This window comes from Hypoxylon fragiforme, assembly GCF_022984875.1.
Source record: "Hypoxylon fragiforme strain CBS 206.31 chromosome Unknown GGS25scaffold_3, whole genome shotgun sequence".
In the NCBI taxonomy this organism is placed as follows: Eukaryota; Fungi; Ascomycota; class Sordariomycetes; order Xylariales; family Hypoxylaceae; genus Hypoxylon; species Hypoxylon fragiforme.
In genome coordinates, this window is record NW_026054758.1 from 1881388 (window position 1) to 1898430 (window position 17043).

The 17043-nt window shown below is 47.9% G+C and overlaps 6 protein-coding genes across 6 annotated transcripts; 5 read left to right on the plus strand and 1 right to left on the minus strand.

Moving 5' to 3' along the window:
- Positions 1-500: 500 nt before the first annotated feature.
- Positions 501-2330, plus strand: GGS25DRAFT_183927 (acyl-CoA N-acyltransferase). The gene is made up of 2 exons (XM_049256650.1): positions 501-2058; positions 2118-2330. Exons 1-2 carry the CDS (start codon positions 674-676, stop codon positions 2233-2235), a joined length of 1503 nt encoding a protein of 500 aa, XP_049118918.1. The 5' UTR covers positions 501-673; the 3' UTR covers positions 2236-2330.
- A 269-nt stretch (positions 2331-2599) lies between these two features.
- On the plus strand, positions 2600-4292 carry GGS25DRAFT_481612 (NAD(P)-binding protein). The gene is made up of 2 exons (XM_049260199.1): positions 2600-3519; positions 3591-4292. Exons 1-2 carry the CDS (start codon positions 2979-2981, stop codon positions 4013-4015), a joined length of 966 nt encoding a protein of 321 aa, XP_049118919.1. The 5' UTR covers positions 2600-2978; the 3' UTR covers positions 4016-4292.
- Positions 4293-4305: 13 nt separating this feature from the next.
- On the minus strand, positions 4306-6734 carry GGS25DRAFT_183993 (MFS general substrate transporter). The gene is made up of 7 exons (XM_049256652.1): positions 6367-6734; positions 6239-6300; positions 5764-6179; positions 5303-5699; positions 5219-5245; positions 4884-5163; positions 4306-4760 (listed from the first exon to the last, which is right to left on the minus strand). The coding sequence occupies exons 1-7, from the start codon at positions 6547-6549 to the stop codon at positions 4545-4547; spliced, it is 1581 nt and encodes a 526-aa protein (XP_049118920.1). The 5' UTR covers positions 6550-6734; the 3' UTR covers positions 4306-4544.
- A 1142-nt stretch (positions 6735-7876) lies between these two features.
- GGS25DRAFT_481622 (phosphodiesterase/alkaline phosphatase D precursor) lies at positions 7877-11032 on the plus strand. The gene is made up of 8 exons (XM_049260200.1): positions 7877-8328; positions 8431-8979; positions 9035-9071; positions 9155-9280; positions 9352-9508; positions 9559-9659; positions 9716-9844; positions 9900-11032. Exons 2-8 carry the CDS (start codon positions 8545-8547, stop codon positions 10790-10792), a joined length of 1878 nt encoding a protein of 625 aa, XP_049118921.1. The 5' UTR covers positions 7877-8328; positions 8431-8544; the 3' UTR covers positions 10793-11032.
- A 1941-nt stretch (positions 11033-12973) lies between these two features.
- On the plus strand, positions 12974-15248 carry GGS25DRAFT_481625 (uncharacterized protein). Its single transcript, XM_049260201.1, has one exon. It carries the CDS (start codon positions 13161-13163, stop codon positions 14586-14588), a length of 1428 nt encoding a protein of 475 aa, XP_049118922.1. The 5' UTR covers positions 12974-13160; the 3' UTR covers positions 14589-15248.
- A 291-nt stretch (positions 15249-15539) lies between these two features.
- GGS25DRAFT_481626 (Diphosphomevalonate decarboxylase) lies at positions 15540-17029 on the plus strand. Its single transcript, XM_049260202.1, has one exon. It carries the CDS (start codon positions 15672-15674, stop codon positions 16821-16823), a length of 1152 nt encoding a protein of 383 aa, XP_049118923.1. The 5' UTR covers positions 15540-15671; the 3' UTR covers positions 16824-17029.
- The last annotated feature ends 14 nt before the right edge of the window (positions 17030-17043 follow it).

The window sequence follows — 17043 nt, forward strand, 5'->3', positions numbered from 1 at the left end:
CCACCTACAACAGTCGGGCAAGGCGTGCTTTTCTAAGCTGAATGCCCTGTCAGGCATGTGTATGCGGCTGTCAACTACCTACCTAGGTATATAAGATATCAAGAAAGGAATCTGGGGAAGTTTATAGATCGGTAAGGGAGATCAGCCCTAGATTGACATACCACAATCCCCTGATTCCCCCCTCGCATGACAGGGCATCTCCGTAACCGCGACCCCACTATCCGTACTCCCCTCCCACGCGCCGGTCAAGTGGTATGACGAAACGGAGTCGCCGTTTGTTCCCAACTGTTCTGTAGATATCGTCCCACATTGACTTATCGATGACATACTATCCGCTCACTACCTACCTAAATAATCCTTTTTCTTCTTCCTCGGCATTTCGAAGCAAACCATCACCATATTAGCCACCATATTAGCAATCACCTGTGTAACCCTTTCTCCTAATCCACATACCTACCTAGGTATCTACCTAATTAACGCTTTACATGAGCATTTTGCTGGTTTAGATTATTGTCGATTGGGTACTTAAACATCAACAGTGGATCGATGCGCGAAATCGAAATGAGTGATATTTCCTCTCTACTATACGCTTGATGTAGATCTATATTCTACGCATTCAACTTAGCAATAACACTACCCTGCCCTGAATCATAGCCCACAATTATCCAAGCAGATGTCTCCGTCCGTCGTCTATTTGCCAGACGGCCAGAGCTTTACCGTTCAACCTGTCTTCTCTGGCCTATTTTTCAAGTCCAACGAACATAATAATCACCACGCGCCTTTTCCCGTTGGCTGGACCGTCGTCATACACAGCGAAGATAACCCGGAGGATCATATCCAAGGCCTCACCCTAAAAGATGACCCCAACGAAGCTCGTTCTAGACGAAGCCATATTCACAGATACAGCAAGCCGACATTGCAAAATGACACCATATTCATCTCGTCTATCTCCAACCCGTCCAGTAGCGAATTTAAACCGCACGCCAGCCAATCTCGGCAAATAGCGTTGATGCTGTGGGTGACGCTATACTGGTATTTCCAACAGCCTGAGCCATCACCCTATGTTGTGACTGAGCAGTCGAAGCATACTCCCCCGGAGGCCAGACCCAGAGGCGAATGGCGCATCAAGATAAAACGAGAAGGTGTTCTGCGCACGCGAAATATGATACCTAAACTGGAGAGGATGGGTCTTATAACGAGCTTGGATTCGGCTATTGGGTCTAACGTCAATGAATCAAACCATGGATGGGATCTCATGTTTGTTACCAGACGCATGTTTTGGCAAATACACAGCGGGCTGTTTCTCTTCACCCTCCAGCCTGTGAAGCATAATTCGTATCCTGGATCCCCGAGCAACAGCCGTCCTACTTCACCGGTTCGAAGCGAAGGGGGTCAGCTAGCAACCCTTTTTAATCAACTGGCCGGTGAATTGCCAAGCTCTCCTATAGGACCCTATCATTCGACCTCGCACCTGCCAACTTATTATCCTCCAGCACCGTTACAATACATCATAAGTAACAACGTCCGGCATCCATTGCGACAGAAGCCCCCGCATATGGGTGAAATCTTCTACACACGCTTCGTGCCCAGTGTGGGGAAATATCTTTCATTCCGCGTGGCATCACTTGCACCACGACCCGTCCCGCACCTTGGACCTATTAGCCCGGGTGAAAGGGAGAACACACACCTGAATACGTTATGCGACACCTCACTTATTCAAATGTGGCTGTCAAACCCTAGAGTTACCGCTTTCTGGGGCGAATATCATCCCAAATTTCTGTCCACTGCTTTCCAGTCGCACCACTCATTCCCAGCTATTGCTATGTGGGATGGTGTACCTTTTGGGTATTTTGAGATCTATTGGGTGAAGGAGGATCAGCTGGGACGATATATGGGAAATGAGGCGCAAGATTTCGATCGAGGCATACACGTCTTGATCGGCGAAGAGTGGGCGAGGGGGAGAGTACAGCAATGGCTGTCGAGCCTCATCCACTGGTGTTTGCAGGCAGATTACCGAACTATGAATATCTGCCTTGAACCGAGAGTGGATAACGCGAGGTAAGTCAAACCACAAGATGGCCCTGGCCCTTAAGTAGTTTTTGCTGACCTGTGAATAGATTCATTCAACACCTCGAGTTTGCTGGATTCGCCAAGGAGAAGGAGATATCGTTTCCCCACAAGCGAGCGTGGCTTTGCCGTTTGAGAAGAGATGTTTGGGATGGACCAGCTATGTGAAGTTTTTTTAGTTGAATCATGAGTTCAGATTTCTGCATTCAAAGGCGCAAATGTATCGAACTTAGGTGTTCTTGAGCGAGCCACATACATAGCCGGCATTCATAATGGGCGCGTGCCACATTTACAAGAGAGGAAAAGCAACTGTTTTAAATCCATTTTCCAGCTGACATTTAGATTTCATCTCGTAGGATTATCGTACGAGAGGCGTTGACGTTACATTTACACCAGGAGAGTAATGTGGTTTACAATGACAGCAGAGATTGACCAATTGTATTGCTATCGCTTGTGACTTGCATGCTTATTTATAATCGCGTATTCGAGGTCGGGACCGAAGAGTAACGTCGGACCGGGGACCACTGACCACCTGATAGAAATTGGTTCATCCCTTCGGTTCACTGTAACTTCTTTGAAAGGTGTTACTTGTACAATACAAGGAGTCGGAACCAGCACCTGGAATGCTTGTCGCACTTAAAATAACGTCATGAGGTCGGAAACTCGGTGGATGGGGAATACCGATGATATTCAGAGCAAGTACGACCTACTTGGTGTGAACTTTATTAAAATTAAACTTCTAAGAATATAGCAAGCACGAGGTAGGCATCCAGTCATCTACCTCAATGTAGTCATTATTCCACTCGAGCACAATTCATCCACAATCTATTCTACTGTAGAAGTATCCACAAAGCACAACCAACCTACCTTAAGATCTTCAAAAAAAAAGCCACCGTCCCAAAGATCTCAAGATGTCCACCACCCCCCACACCATCCTCGTCGTCGGCGCAACCGGCCAACAGGGCAGCTCCGTGCTCACAGAGCTCTCTCACCTCCTCTCCTCCACTACCTCCTCCTCCCCCCTCAAACCAAAAATCCTAGCCCTCACCCGCACCGCCTCCTCCCCCAAAGCCCTCGCCCTCCCGTCCCAGTACCCGAACCTATCCCTAACCGTCATCGAAGGCGACACCCGGCTCCCCGCCCCGATCTTCGCGGCCCATCCCGAAATCGACGCCGTGTTCAGCTACACGACGCCTCCCGACGAGGAGCCGCAGGCGCGCGCGCTGATCGACGCCGCTGCCGCACACGCAAAGAATGTGCTGGCAGGGCCCCTGCATTTCGTCTTCTCGAGCGTCGACCGCGGCGGCGAGCCGGAGTCGTGGGATGAGGAGACGGAGATCCCGCACTTTGCGCAGAAGTGCCGTGTTGAGGTGCATTTGCGCGATGTGGCGCGCGCCTCGAGGGGGAGGCTGGTGTTTACGGTGTTGAGGCCGGCGGCGTTTATGGATAATCGTGAGCCTTTCCCGGCACATTCCCCCTAACACCCGTAACACCACTAACCCTACTTACCTTCCCCACCGCAGTAAACCCAGGTACCTTCGGCATGGTCTTCGCGAGCCTCTGGAACACGCTCCCCCCCTCACGCAAGCTCCAGCTCGTCAGCGTGCGCGACATCGGCCTCTTCGCCGCCAAGGCCCTCATACTCCCCACTTCCTACCACCACAACACCGCCATCGGCCTCGCCGGCGACGAGCTCACGTACGACGAGGCGCGCGAGATCTACTACCGCGTCGCGCAGGAGCAGGAGGAGCTGCCGCAGGCGTGGTGGGTCGTCGGCTGGGTCGTGCGCAGACTTTTTGCCGCGAGGGATGTCGGCGCCATGTTTAGCTGGTTTGAGAAAAAGGGGTATGGCGTTGATATCGTGGCGCTTAGAATGGAGGAGCCGCAGCTGCAGGATTTCGAGACGTGGTTGAAGGAGAGTAGTAAGTTCAAGCTTGATGAGTTGTAAGTAGGTACTTATGCAGGTAGGGATGCATTTGTATCGGTGGAGTGTTTTTATGTAGCTTGAATGCTGTGGCTTAGGAGTACCTACATACCTAACCTAGTGCCTATTCATTTGAGTCGTCCCTTGTCAAAAGATTTCTTACATCTGGGGAAAGGAGGAAATAGAATAGGATGCGTGTTGTAATAGGGGGGAGGTACCCAGTGTCTACTTAGGTAGGTAACCTAGTGAATTAGCCAGAACCCCTTTTCAACCCTATTATATTGAGCAAGACACCTCATCCAGTCCTATAGTAACGTTCTAAGATGGTATATTCAATAAATGTAGTAAAATAAAACACTACTACTGCTATTACTGTTTATAACCCTTTTAACGAATATACCTAGATGTCCATCCACTTGCTAACAATAAAAAATACCTCATATAAGCGTCCGAGTCCCGTCCCATGTGCTCAGTAAGCATAAATACCTGCCTAGGTATAGACTCAGCAACACCCATCGCTTGTCAAAGTGAGTATAGGTAGGTAGCCGAGGGATCAGGAGCTTCTGCGCCCGTATGGTTCGAAGGGGAAGATAACACTGACGCCTGCCATTGCCAAGAAGAGCGCCGCGCATATGTATACCGGCACGACTGTGGCGGTGTTGGCGGTGCTGGAAACCACTGCTGAGATGATACCCATGATCCGGTTGCAGCCCACGGCGATGCCATTTCCTGTGGCGCGATGGGCACTTGGTAGCACTTCAGGGGTATACTGTGGAACTGTTAGTGATTGTTGATCGCAATAAGATTCAGATTTAGTTCCCAGTTGGAATATTTTTGGATATAATATTCGCACTTCGGTGTATAGGGGTCTGGATTGATGTTGACTACTTACCGCATACAAGGTCCCGTAGTAGATATTGAGGCAGAAGGCGATCGCACAACTAAATCCGACATCTTGCGTTGGGGTCGAGACAACCGTATAGGCAAAGAAGAATGCCATAGTTACCAGCGCTCCAATTGCCATGGTGTATCTCCGTCCAAGAATCTTGAGATTGCACATCCATGCTGCTAGAATTGGTCCAAAAATGCCGGAAATGTTCGTAAGTGTGTAGTTACGCCATGTGTCAAAAGTACCTACGCCATCGTACGCCCCACGGCTGGCAAGATACGAGCTGATATCAAGTTAGATACGTGAAACAAAAAAAATTAGAGGTGATTTGCACTTACTTGAGGAATACGTAGAAAAGGGGGTACCTAAAGTCACCTATATTAGCTTGGCTAGGGGACTGAAGACTTCAAATTTCAACCTACGCAAGTCCAATCAACGTCCACGAAAGCCAAATCAGCCCAGTCGAAATGCCGATTTTCTTCGTGGCAAATAGTCCAGAGAGATGAACCACACTTTCTTGGAGATAATAGCGGTTCTCACTGTGTGCGGATCTTACCGTTCCGCAAGCCTCCAATTTCTCCACGGTGAGCGAGCAGGGCCGGTTGTATTTCTTGGCGATTGAGTACAGCGTCTTGACCAGTTCGGCATCTTCTCCCGTTCCCAGGCGGTACTTTGGTGTCTCTTGCAGATGAACGATCGTAATACGCAAGATAGACATGATGAAGACCAGAGCGCCGGAGGTGTACATGACATATCGCCACCCGTTGTTGGAATCTCGTGGACAGTTGTCAACAGATGCACAATTCCACTGGGGCGGAACTACAGGTTGGTAAGTAAGTGTTCTGAGCACAAGACAACATTAACAGCATCCCACGAAGCTTACCTAGGAATCCCCAACAGATGAAGCCTGTGACAGCTTGACCAATTCCCCACCAGCAGGCCAGGAAGGTCAACGCCCATTGTTTGTTACTCGGGAGGTACTCGAGAAAGACGGTGGTATCCAATATGAGATTACCACCAGCACCGAATCCGGTCATGGCAACGAAGAATCCCAAGGAAGCCCAGTTTGGGGCGGCGCCGGAGACAATCGTGGCTATAGCCGATATGAAGAGAGATATGTTGAACGCCCAACGACGTCCTATGATATCAGCGCTCATGCCCCAGAAAAGGGCACCTAGAAGCATCCCAACATATGTCGCGATTGTCTGCGCATTGGCATAGCCCACTTCACCAAACTCTCTAAAGGCAGGTCCTGCTATATTGCTTTGCAGCAACAGTACCAAGGAATCGACAGCATATCTAAGAAGTCGCGTAAGTGGTCCACAGGTTCTTCGGAATCGAAACGGCGACGTCCTTACCCGAATCCGTTTAATGCAAATAATTTCCAATGGTAATTAGTCCAACCAATTTCGTCAATGGCCTAAGATGTGTCAAAAGGGCTGCTTCATACAAGAGCTGTCGTAGACACTTGTAGATAAAATCTCACATTATTGACGAGGTGCATCTTGGCGTTGAGTGCAGGATCTAAGTCCTGAAGCGCTAGGATATCCTCAGCACTCCCCGTCAGGGACTCATTACTTGCTCGATCATCCTCGCCAACCCCGACGTCTCTTTCGAGTAAACCAGAGTCCTTTCTCCCGTCGTCTATTGTGACATCTCTTGTTGCCATGATTTGCTTCAGTATCGAAACGGGACTGTTTTATCCGAGGTTAAGATGGTTTAGTCGTTATTTATATATATATAGTGATTCAGGTAACACATGGAGGTATAAAGGTATGTGTAGGTATACTAGGAAAGTCAATTAGGGAAACAAAGAAGTGATTTAGGAAAGATGAGAAAGATCAATTCGAGAATGGATTCATAGGATATTATACTATAGGTCCTAGGTACGTAATAATGCTTTTGTAGTTGTAGTCATATAGTGTCGCAGTCAAATCAGACGTCTTCCTCAGAGCTCAGAGAATCAGAGATAGGGCAAAGAATTCCTACATAGTAAAATTCCTAACTAGGTAGGTACCTAGGTAAGCATTAAGCAGCATATTAACTCACAGAGTAACATGGCCTTCCACGGTCTCCCTTTAGGGTTGGTCCTTGTAAGAATAGCGGCAAGTGCATGAGGCGCCTTCGCCATCTACATAATAGGTTTAGCTGTAACATGGCTAGGTGTATGATATGGTAGAAGATCCTCGTGCAATCATAAGCTTCTTATAATACGATCGTTGATAGGCTAGAGTGCCCCTGTAGGTACCCCACGCGCAGATAGTCTAACGCTGGCGGGATCGAGTACATACATATGTATGTATGGGAGGATCATCTCGGAACTTGGAAGCTTGTGTGAGACATCTGTAAATACTAAACTTATTAAGTAGGTAATATTCAGTTACATACGAGTGGTTTGAGTTTGCTCTATTTCTCACATCCGTACATACATACCAACATACATAGTTCTTATTCCTTGCTTTAATCTTGACGTAGTTTCCACGGTGTCGGCTTAATCCCACAGTCCCTAGCTCTAGGGCTTACGGGACGGGAACGGGTTGGCATGTTGAATTTGGCAGCTGAAAGATAAAACGCAAATCCGTTTTCACCAATACAATATCAAAAAGAGCTCGCACAAATACGCCACTTGAGACTTTCCCCGCCCGTTCTCAAGGCTAGGTAAAGCCATGAAAGATAATGTTGCAGGTTTCCGGGCGGCGGCAGGGTACTTATGTAGGTAGGTATGTAGTATGTACTAGTTATGTGCTAGGAATGATGACTGGTGAGATCCTTCAGGTGGGTGAGAATCAAAAGCAAATTGAGAATCAGATTTGAGTTCGTTCATTGAATCTTTAATAAGTGTTCATGTTTCAATCAAAGCACGGACCAAGTATTTACAGTGCAATTATCTATCGGGATGATAAGATAAACACTGTACGGAAGGAGTGATGTTCTTAGGTATTTTTTGGCATTGAACTTAGTAAGAACGGAAGGTTTTGTTTTCCGACTTTAAATATTCAACATTGAAATGTCTTACAGTTACTACCTCCTGTCAGTTAGTAGTAACTGGGTACCCTATTATGTGCCTACTACACATATCGTGCCCTTCTCTCTTTCTTAACACCCAGATCCTTGAATGTTTGATTGCAACTTGCCAAGTGAAAACCCTCCGCAATTTAACTATACTGTGTATTTACACGTGCGGAATAACACCGAACCCCTCAATGACGATCCAATAAGCGTAACGGACTTACACACGTTTGGAGGCTCGAATCCAAGCCTCTACAGACATGATCTAGCAGGTTTTACCACCCTATCAAGGTATATCGACCTATAACCAGTCGGAAGCTTTTCTCGTGCTATTATTTCAGTTGTAGCCAATCACCTTTTTATCATTACTACCTGGGTATACTATCGCCTATCTTCGCACTACGTTCAATAAACAACATTAGGTAGTATAGCTATCTAGGTATGTAGTAGTCACCTATTAGCTATATAGTCTTAGATATATAACAAGCGTATTCCTTCCGAATAATCAGGATTCAGCAAGTAATCTCCGACTTGTCTTTAGTAAACAAGATTGCGACTCGTCCCGAGATGGTTTGTAGGTTCTTCGAGGCCGCTATATATATCCCATTCAAGTGACGGCAAAGCATACCACGATTCATTCGCGACATACTTCACCATGGTTCGTAGTATTTGCTACTTGTCTTTCGTTAGCACCGCCTTGGCTGCCTTCACCGACAATCTCAATTACCTTTCTCCTTCGAAACGTCATGCCTCCTTAGGTATATCGATCAGTAAGGTGGCCAAGAGGACTTACACGAACGCCCCTTGGAACCCAAATCAACTGAACTTCACTCATGGAATTGCTTCTGGAGACCCCTATGAGGATAGTGTTATCCTATGGACTAGGGTAGCACCTACGAGTGATAATGACAAGAGCAATGTGACTGTTTCGGGCTACGTCAACCTCTATGACCACTCGACCGACCAATTCGTGGCGAAGAGCGACTCGCCGGTTTGTGTTAACTGGAAGATCAGTACCACAGACGCGTTCAAAAACATTATTGACTCTGGAACTGCTTACACCAGTTCTGATGTTGACTATACAGTCAAGGTTCAGTGTTTTCTCTCTAATCTCAGTTGTAATACGCTAATAGTCTTAAATAAAGGTTGAGGCCAAGAAATTGAAGCCACTGACTACATACTGTGAGTAGCGGCGTAATCATGTTTCGCTCGGGTGTCTAGAAGTTGGGTATGAGTTTGAAATATCATACTAACTGTTCTACTAGATTATCAATTTAATGTGTGTAATTCGAATAATACATCACCTATCGGCCGCACCAAGACAATTCCATCTGAAAATGAGGAGGTGTCTGACCCGATAAAACTTGCCGTATATTCCTGTAGCAATTACCGTCAGTTCATTCTCACATACGCCTAATGAGAGGTTGAAGTAGCTTCGAAGTGGCTAACTCGACCTATACAGCGTTTGGTTTCTTTAACGCGTACGGAAATCCTGTTCGGAAAGATTCTGTTGATTTTGTCATCCACTTAGGAGATTACATATACGAATATGCCAATGGAGAGTATGGGTGGGGCGATGCTTACGACCGGATCCCGCTTCCAAACCGGGAGATATTCACGTTGGTTTTGCTCCAAGACATAACCTAACCGATGTCTAATGTGCTTGCAGTCTATACGACTTCCGGAAGCGAATTGCGACTTACAGAACCGATCAAGACCTACTCGCTAGTCACCAGGCCTTCCCCTGGATTCCTGTATGGGACGATCACGGTATGTTGCCCCTATTCGCATGCGGACCGAATCTCCTACTGATGGTGCGGTCACAGAGGTTGGCGATAATACCTGGCGCGATGGTTCTGCGCATATGAACAATACCGAGGAGACTTTCATAGCAGATGGCGGCGTGTCAGTCGACCAGCGTAAAATGAATGCCGTGCGTGCTTACTTTGAATGGAGTAAGTGATTGAAACTGCATGCTGGGGCTTTACGCTAACCTTGCTTCAATAAAAGTGCCTATTCGACAAGTAGACATGGATGATAATCTACGAATTTGGCGTAACTTCAAATTTGGCAACTTATTCGACCTCATCATGCTCGATACCCGCCAATATGACCGGTCCATTACTGATCTGTATTGGAATACCGAGTACCTAGGGGAAATTTACAATGACGCCAGCCGAAGCCTCATGGGGCCACGACAAGAGGCTTGGTTTTATCGTACCTTGAAGGAAAGTTCTACTCGAGATGCTACATGGCGCATCATTGGCAATCAAATAATCTTTAGTCGAATGGATCTAGGTGCCGCTGTTGGTGGAGGCCAGCTGCTCAACTACGATCAATGGGACGGATATCAGGCGAACCGTAATCGTACATTCAACACCATATATGAAAACAAGGTGCACAACAATATATTTTTGGCCGGAGACTCTCACGCATCCTGGGTATCTGATCTCGTCTGGCTCGACGAGCACCCGTACGACCCAGCCACTGGATCCGGATCCGTGGGTGTCGAATTTGCTGGATCAGCTGTCAGCTCTCCATCACCAGCCGGTCAAAACATCACTCTGAATGCTGCTTTGCAGTTTTCTAATTTGCTCACATCCGGAAACTCTGAGCTACAATGGCAGGACGTATACTACCGTGGTTACTTCGAGTTGACCATTAGCCACGAGAAGGTAGACGCCGCTTTCTTCGGAATCCCCACCACTACCGTCCGTAATGGGTACGAGATCCCATTGGCCAACTTCACGGTTGTTGCTGGCGAGAATAAATTACATCGAACGGAAGGCTCACCCGCTGCTGGGGCGGTACAGGCTGGTAGTATCAAAGGTGGCAAATCATCATTTGCTAACTTGACGCATGATACAGAGACCGGGAAATGGTTCACTTACACTGGGCCCTGAGTCTATCGTGGAAGGTTTGTCGGTTCTTTAAACTGATTCTCGGCTTAAACGAAACTCGTACAAAACTCAGTAATGTAATATGCCCAGTCCTAGTGATTTAATACATAATACCACATTGTTCACAAAGTGTGCTTGGGAACTATTTTCCCAGCATGTCAAAGACCTCGAAGCAGCTATTGTGAATATAGATAGCTGTTTACATTTGTCTTTTTTGCTTTTTAGATATTAATATAGTTATATACCAAATGTTTGATATCTTATTTTGCGTTGTTGTAACGTAGCAGCAGCGTGTATGCTACTCCCTACCATTGTATTGCAATACGTTATATATTCGGTTGACCTTGTTCACCGACACTGATCAGTAGTCGACTCAGCAAGTTGACTACAGAACAGCAAGGTATTCAGAGGAAAGGATATCGGATAGCCCAAGTAGTGAAGCCTTCACTGGCGACTCACTGCTAGGACCCTATTAGTTATCCGGACAAGAAGAGACGAAGGGACACAAGTCTACCGACCTCAGAGCCTAAGTAGAAATGTGTGGACTTCGTGTTACTTTTAGGTTGTAGGACTGCTGATCGACGTCTAGCGACGTTGAGACTACACAGTTATAAGATCGCGTCCATCAACGCACGAAGGGACCAGTACCCATTGAAGACGAACAAAGACGGCTACCCATGCATCGATGTTTGAATTCAATGCGAGAAAAGACCTTCAACCAACCCTATGGCCCGCGAGCGTATGCACTAGAGACGTTGAAACTACATTGAAACTACACGTCAGCAGACGCCATACATTCACGAGAAGAGAGTTGTTCGACAATCATAGGATTGTCGTAGTGACATAATATCGATCATCAAACGCTTCTCCTTCGTTGTTCCCAGCTTGACTGGACATTCATATAGAGAAAATGAATCCGCACACACAATCATCTGGGTCGCTGGGATGCCGAGCTTGCTAAGTATCGACATAACCGCCGTAGAGATTGTAATGCCCATATCAACACCATAGATCATGGTATAAATCTTGCTGGCTAGTACGCTTCTAGTCACCCTTTTGCATTTAATCGAGCTCCAATGTACAATGTTTCCTTCCATCGTGAACGTGTTGTCCTGGGCGGTTTCATTTGCAACAAAGATGATATATCCGTCATATGTTCATCCCACACGACAGTCTTCAAACCATGTCCCCCCCAACCAGGTATTTCTTTCCATTCTGCTGAAAAGGGGTAAAATTCACCCAACCTGGCAACTGCGAGTCCTACATCACTCAATAATCTGTACAAAGCTATGGTATTCTCACAGTATGGCCCCTCGTATGCCCCCCGCTTAATGTCGAAAGGCATTAGCAAATCATGCTCAGTCGTTCATTCATTCACGTACCATCGTGTCGCCCTAATCACACTAGGCTTCACATTACACGGCCATACGACAGCGCGGTACGATACGATACGACCACTCCAACCTCAAGCTTGATCATGTGCTCAGGTACGGGGAAAGAGTACACACAAATTCGCCTTTTTCGAAAATAGAAGAGATAGGTAAGGTGCCTGCACATCTTTTCTCTTTATTTTTTTTTTAAAAAAAAATTCATCCTTCCAGGTTATATGCCTTTTCCTTCAAGCACACCACTCACTCTTCATTCACTTTCATTTGATCCCACAGGCACATTTATTCACCCTTTACTCTCTCCACCAATTCATTCCTTTCTACCAAGTCAAGTCAATCACACCAAATGATCATTGACAAGCAATTGAAGCATCAGTCTTCGTTCAAGATCACAGCCCTCTGCAGGGAAGAAGAGGTCTTAGGTCCTGACTGCACTGCTGGTTGCAAAACTACCCACCCACCTACTGAACCAGAACTTGCCAAGCCAGCACCTTCCAAGGTCAATTGAGCCTCACCTGAAGATTCTCCCTGCACACGTATACATCTACCCATCTTCATTCACAAGTCCGGGTATTAGTTTACTGAATACTCCCATCCATACATACCCATTCCCTCCTATCACAAGAAGAGGAAGACATATATCTTCCGTCACCAGCCTTGGGCTCTGCGACTGGTTGTCAAGCTTCCTACCTACCAAGTTAGTGCCTTTCAAGGAAAGACAACTGAACCTTATATCACATACACATATATTCCCTCGCCAGTCTTCTGTACTTCTCCTGGTTGTGAAGCTATCTACGTACCAAGCAAGCAAGTGCCTTCCAAGATTGATCACGCCTTACTTGAAGATCTCCGCACACACCAACATATACACGTTTCTTCTCTCACTAGCCTTAGTACTATTATACTAAGTACAAGTACCTACCTACACGCCTGCCCGTCGCCTCCTATTACCATATAAGCAAGATCCCATCAATCCATCAACCATGGCCTTGAATCTTCGGGGCCAAAACCTCGGCCGAGCTCTGGACATGGTCAACCGCTACCACGCTATCATCCACGACCTCCTAGCGAGCGACTACGACCCACACCACCCACCTCTCTTCCTGAGCAGAAACATGCGTGACACGTTGCGACGACTTATACCGGCAGGCATCGACCCGCTTCTGGGCATCGGACCCAACACTTCCTGGTCCGCGAAGGAAGATGCCTGGGCAGAGATGTATGAACGACTTGGGTTTCCCGTCCACAGCCCCTTCCGCTGGGACAATATCACTCACCACCGGCATCTATGCCTGGACCAAGCGATTTCAATGCTATTGCCTCAGCCCGTCCGCGAGGCCCTTCACCGGAACTTTTCCATCACTAACAGCGGTCTACCGCGACGGCTTCAGGAGGCCACGGTCGCCGCCAATAATCGTCGTTTCGGCACCAGTCCCGCCGGCCGCCATTTTGCTCTTACTCGAGACTTAGTCTTCTCGCCGGTGGCTCCGGCTCTCATCGAGGCAGCTCACGCTGATGGGTGGCTATATCGCAGCCCCAACCACACCCCACTAGAAGACGAATACGACAACCAATATGGCAACCTCAATCTCAGTGCCCTTCATCGCCTAGTCAGCAAAAGCATTGCTGAAGGACATGGCCTGACCGCGCATGACTCAAACTCAGAGACCGGCAGCGAGAGAGGCAGTCGGAGCCACGAGCCTAGCCTGGTCCATCCAAACCCTGGCGCCACAACGCTCCCCGATGATGGTAATGACGAGGACGAAGAGGACAACGACGTCCACCCCCAGACCTACCACTGCGAGCTGTGCCAAATCATCCGCAAAGTCAACATCCGACTGGCGCGCATGCGCGTAAATGTCGTAGATGGCATAAAGGCAGTCCACGAACTGATTGCAGAGTTGGACAATTTACGCAAGGACTTTGAGGAGGAGTGGGAGCATATCGTGAGTAGGGAGTTGATCCGAAATGAACGAGGGTATCATCCAATCCCGTACTTCTTCTGGCTTTTGCCCCGGTACGAATACCGCCCGAATGTGGAGTTGCATATGCTGGATTTGGACTTGGTGTCGTTTTTGGAGTTCCTCGAAGGGTGCCATATGAGGCGCGAAGATGTGTATGATGATGGCACTGAGTATGGAGGGCATTCATCATCAGAGTCTGAAGAAGATTACGAAGAAGATGACGAAGAGGATGACGATGACGACGACGACGACGACGATGATAACGATGACGACGAAGATCACGATCACGATACTTCCAATATTGAAAACGTCCCCCCGGTCGAGGAGCCCGAGTCGCAAACCGATGAGGAGGAGGACACAGAATCCACTCTGCCTCAGGCACCTCCGGCTCCCCCGGGAAAGCGTCCGTTGACCATCAACGGCGAACCTCTAATCAACTTTCGTTAAGGGGCTGCTCTATACTGCAGCATTTGCGTGTTCCTGAAATTGAACGACGCTAAAAGGGGGGTGATATGATTACACGAACCGCGATTACGAGAACGATGATACGATGAAACAATAAGAACGATGACTTTATAAGAATGGTCCTACTACTAAGTACCGAACGATGGTACTATGAAAAGGATGATACAACATACGAATTGAACAACTGCATGGTGTTGGTATTCGCGCATTTACGGGCAGACGAACAAGAATAAAGTGGGAGTATGCTAGGTGGCTGGTTGGCAGAGATATCACGCCACAGAATACTCGATTGCTGAGCTGTGATTACGAGATACTCAGCTGAGGGTGTATGGAATGGACACTGTCTCATGAAGGGATGGTCGAAGTGAGAGAACCAAGGCTATGATGGAAAGCCCTTGACCTACTTGGCTAGTATATGAGGGCGAAGGAGACGAAGAAGGTGGTTCGCTCGAGGAATATACTAGGTACTACTAAGTAGGTAGGCATGTTATGGAAAATGGTCATTCCAGACGACTCCGTCACATGATGATGATCATTGATCATGATTCAGTAGGATCGTGGAAATACTGATAGCCTGTGATAGGTAGTGTCTTCATTATGGACGCTGCGATAGGCAAATACAGATGTTAATTAAAAAAAAACGTTGAGGTTGAACAAAGGATCCCTAAATTTGAAACCACGGTAAGACAACAGTGACTGCTACAGTGATGGTAAGCTAAACTGGGCCAACCAAGCCTAGTTCCAGCGCTATCATTGCTCGGAATTTACCTAATTTGGTGCCAGCCCCCTGTAGATTATCGGCTTAGACCCATTGTAGTAAGTTGTGGAGTCAATCTTGGGAAGTCCCTGATCTTGATTCCCTGGCGATCCCACGTTAGGTACCTAGTACCTAACTTAATTACCCCTCCACCAACACTTTAGTCCATCACTTCACCAACACATGTGCATTAAAATAAAAAAAACCATTTAGTATACATCTCGTCCCTGACCATCTCTCCCCTTCCCTTAATAGAAATTCGATCCAATTTTAAGTCCCAAATAAACATAAACAGATCTACATAAGCAATGGCCGACAAAATCTACAAGGCGAGCACCACTGCTCCGGTGAACATCGCCGTCGTCAAGTACTGGGGAAAGCGAGATGCGAAGTTGAATCTACCTACCAACTCGTCCCTGTCGGTTACGCTGTCACAAGCTGATCTACGAACACTTACCACCGCTACCTGCTCTGCCTCTTACGAAGGCCAAGGCGATGTCCTTATTCTCAATGGAGAGCCTTCCGATATTACGGGCGCCCGCACGCAGGCGTGTTTGCGCGAACTCCGTGCTCGAAGAGCCGCCCTCGAAAAGGAGAACCCATCTCTGCCCAAACTATCGACCATGCCCCTTCGCATAGTCACCGAAAACAACTTCCCCACCGCCGCTGGTCTAGCATCCTCTGCCGCTGGTTTCGCAGCTTTGGTTCGTGCCATTGCAGACCTCTACGAGCTACCAAGTTCTCCGACCGAGCTCTCCCTTATTGCCCGTCAAGGCAGTGGTTCCGCCTGCCGTAGTCTGTTCGGTGGATACGTCGCCTGGAGGGGCGGTGAGCAAGACGATGGCCTAGATTCCAAGGCGGTAGAGGTCGCACCCGCATCACACTGGCCCAACATGAAGGCCCTTATCCTCGTCGTCTCCGCGTCCAAGAAGGGCGTTAGCTCGACATCCGGTATGCAGCAGACCGTCGCTACATCCGACCTGTTCAAGGGGCGCATTGCCAATGTCGTCCCGGCCCATATGGACAAGATGGAGGCCGCCATCCGGGACAGAGATTTTGCCGGGTTCGCAGAGGTCACGATGAAGGACTCTAACTCGTTCCACTCCTGCTGCTCGGACACGTACCCGCCTATCTACTACATGAACGATGTGTCGAGAGCTGCTGTTCGAGCCGTCGAGGCCATCAATGCTGCGGCGGGTAAGACTATTGCCGCGTATACCTTTGACGCAGGCCCGAATGCTGTGGTATACTACCTAGAAGAGAACAGTGGCCCTGTTGTCGGTACCTTCAACAGCATACTTGCGGGAACTGATGGGTGGAAGGAAGGTGCTCAGGCTCATGCCTCGGCAGCCGTACCGCTTGACGAGGCCGTGTCGAGCCTGATCAAGGGTGGCGTGAGTAGAATCATAATGACGGGGGTAGGTGAAGGTCCGATAAAGTCGGAGCAACATTTGGCATGAGTGGTCGTCATAGTGCAAGATAAAGTAGCATGAGTGATGATAGCATTTTAGACGAAGCGATGAGTCCTAGTCATAGTACTACTATAAACTTACATATATGCAGTGCATACTAGTAGTACGTACAAATAGAATATAGTGGCATTTAATAAGTTAGGTAGCATCGGTGGACCTCGGCTCGGGAGGTTTCAGTGACGTTGACGTACCTGCATGTTTTAATCTT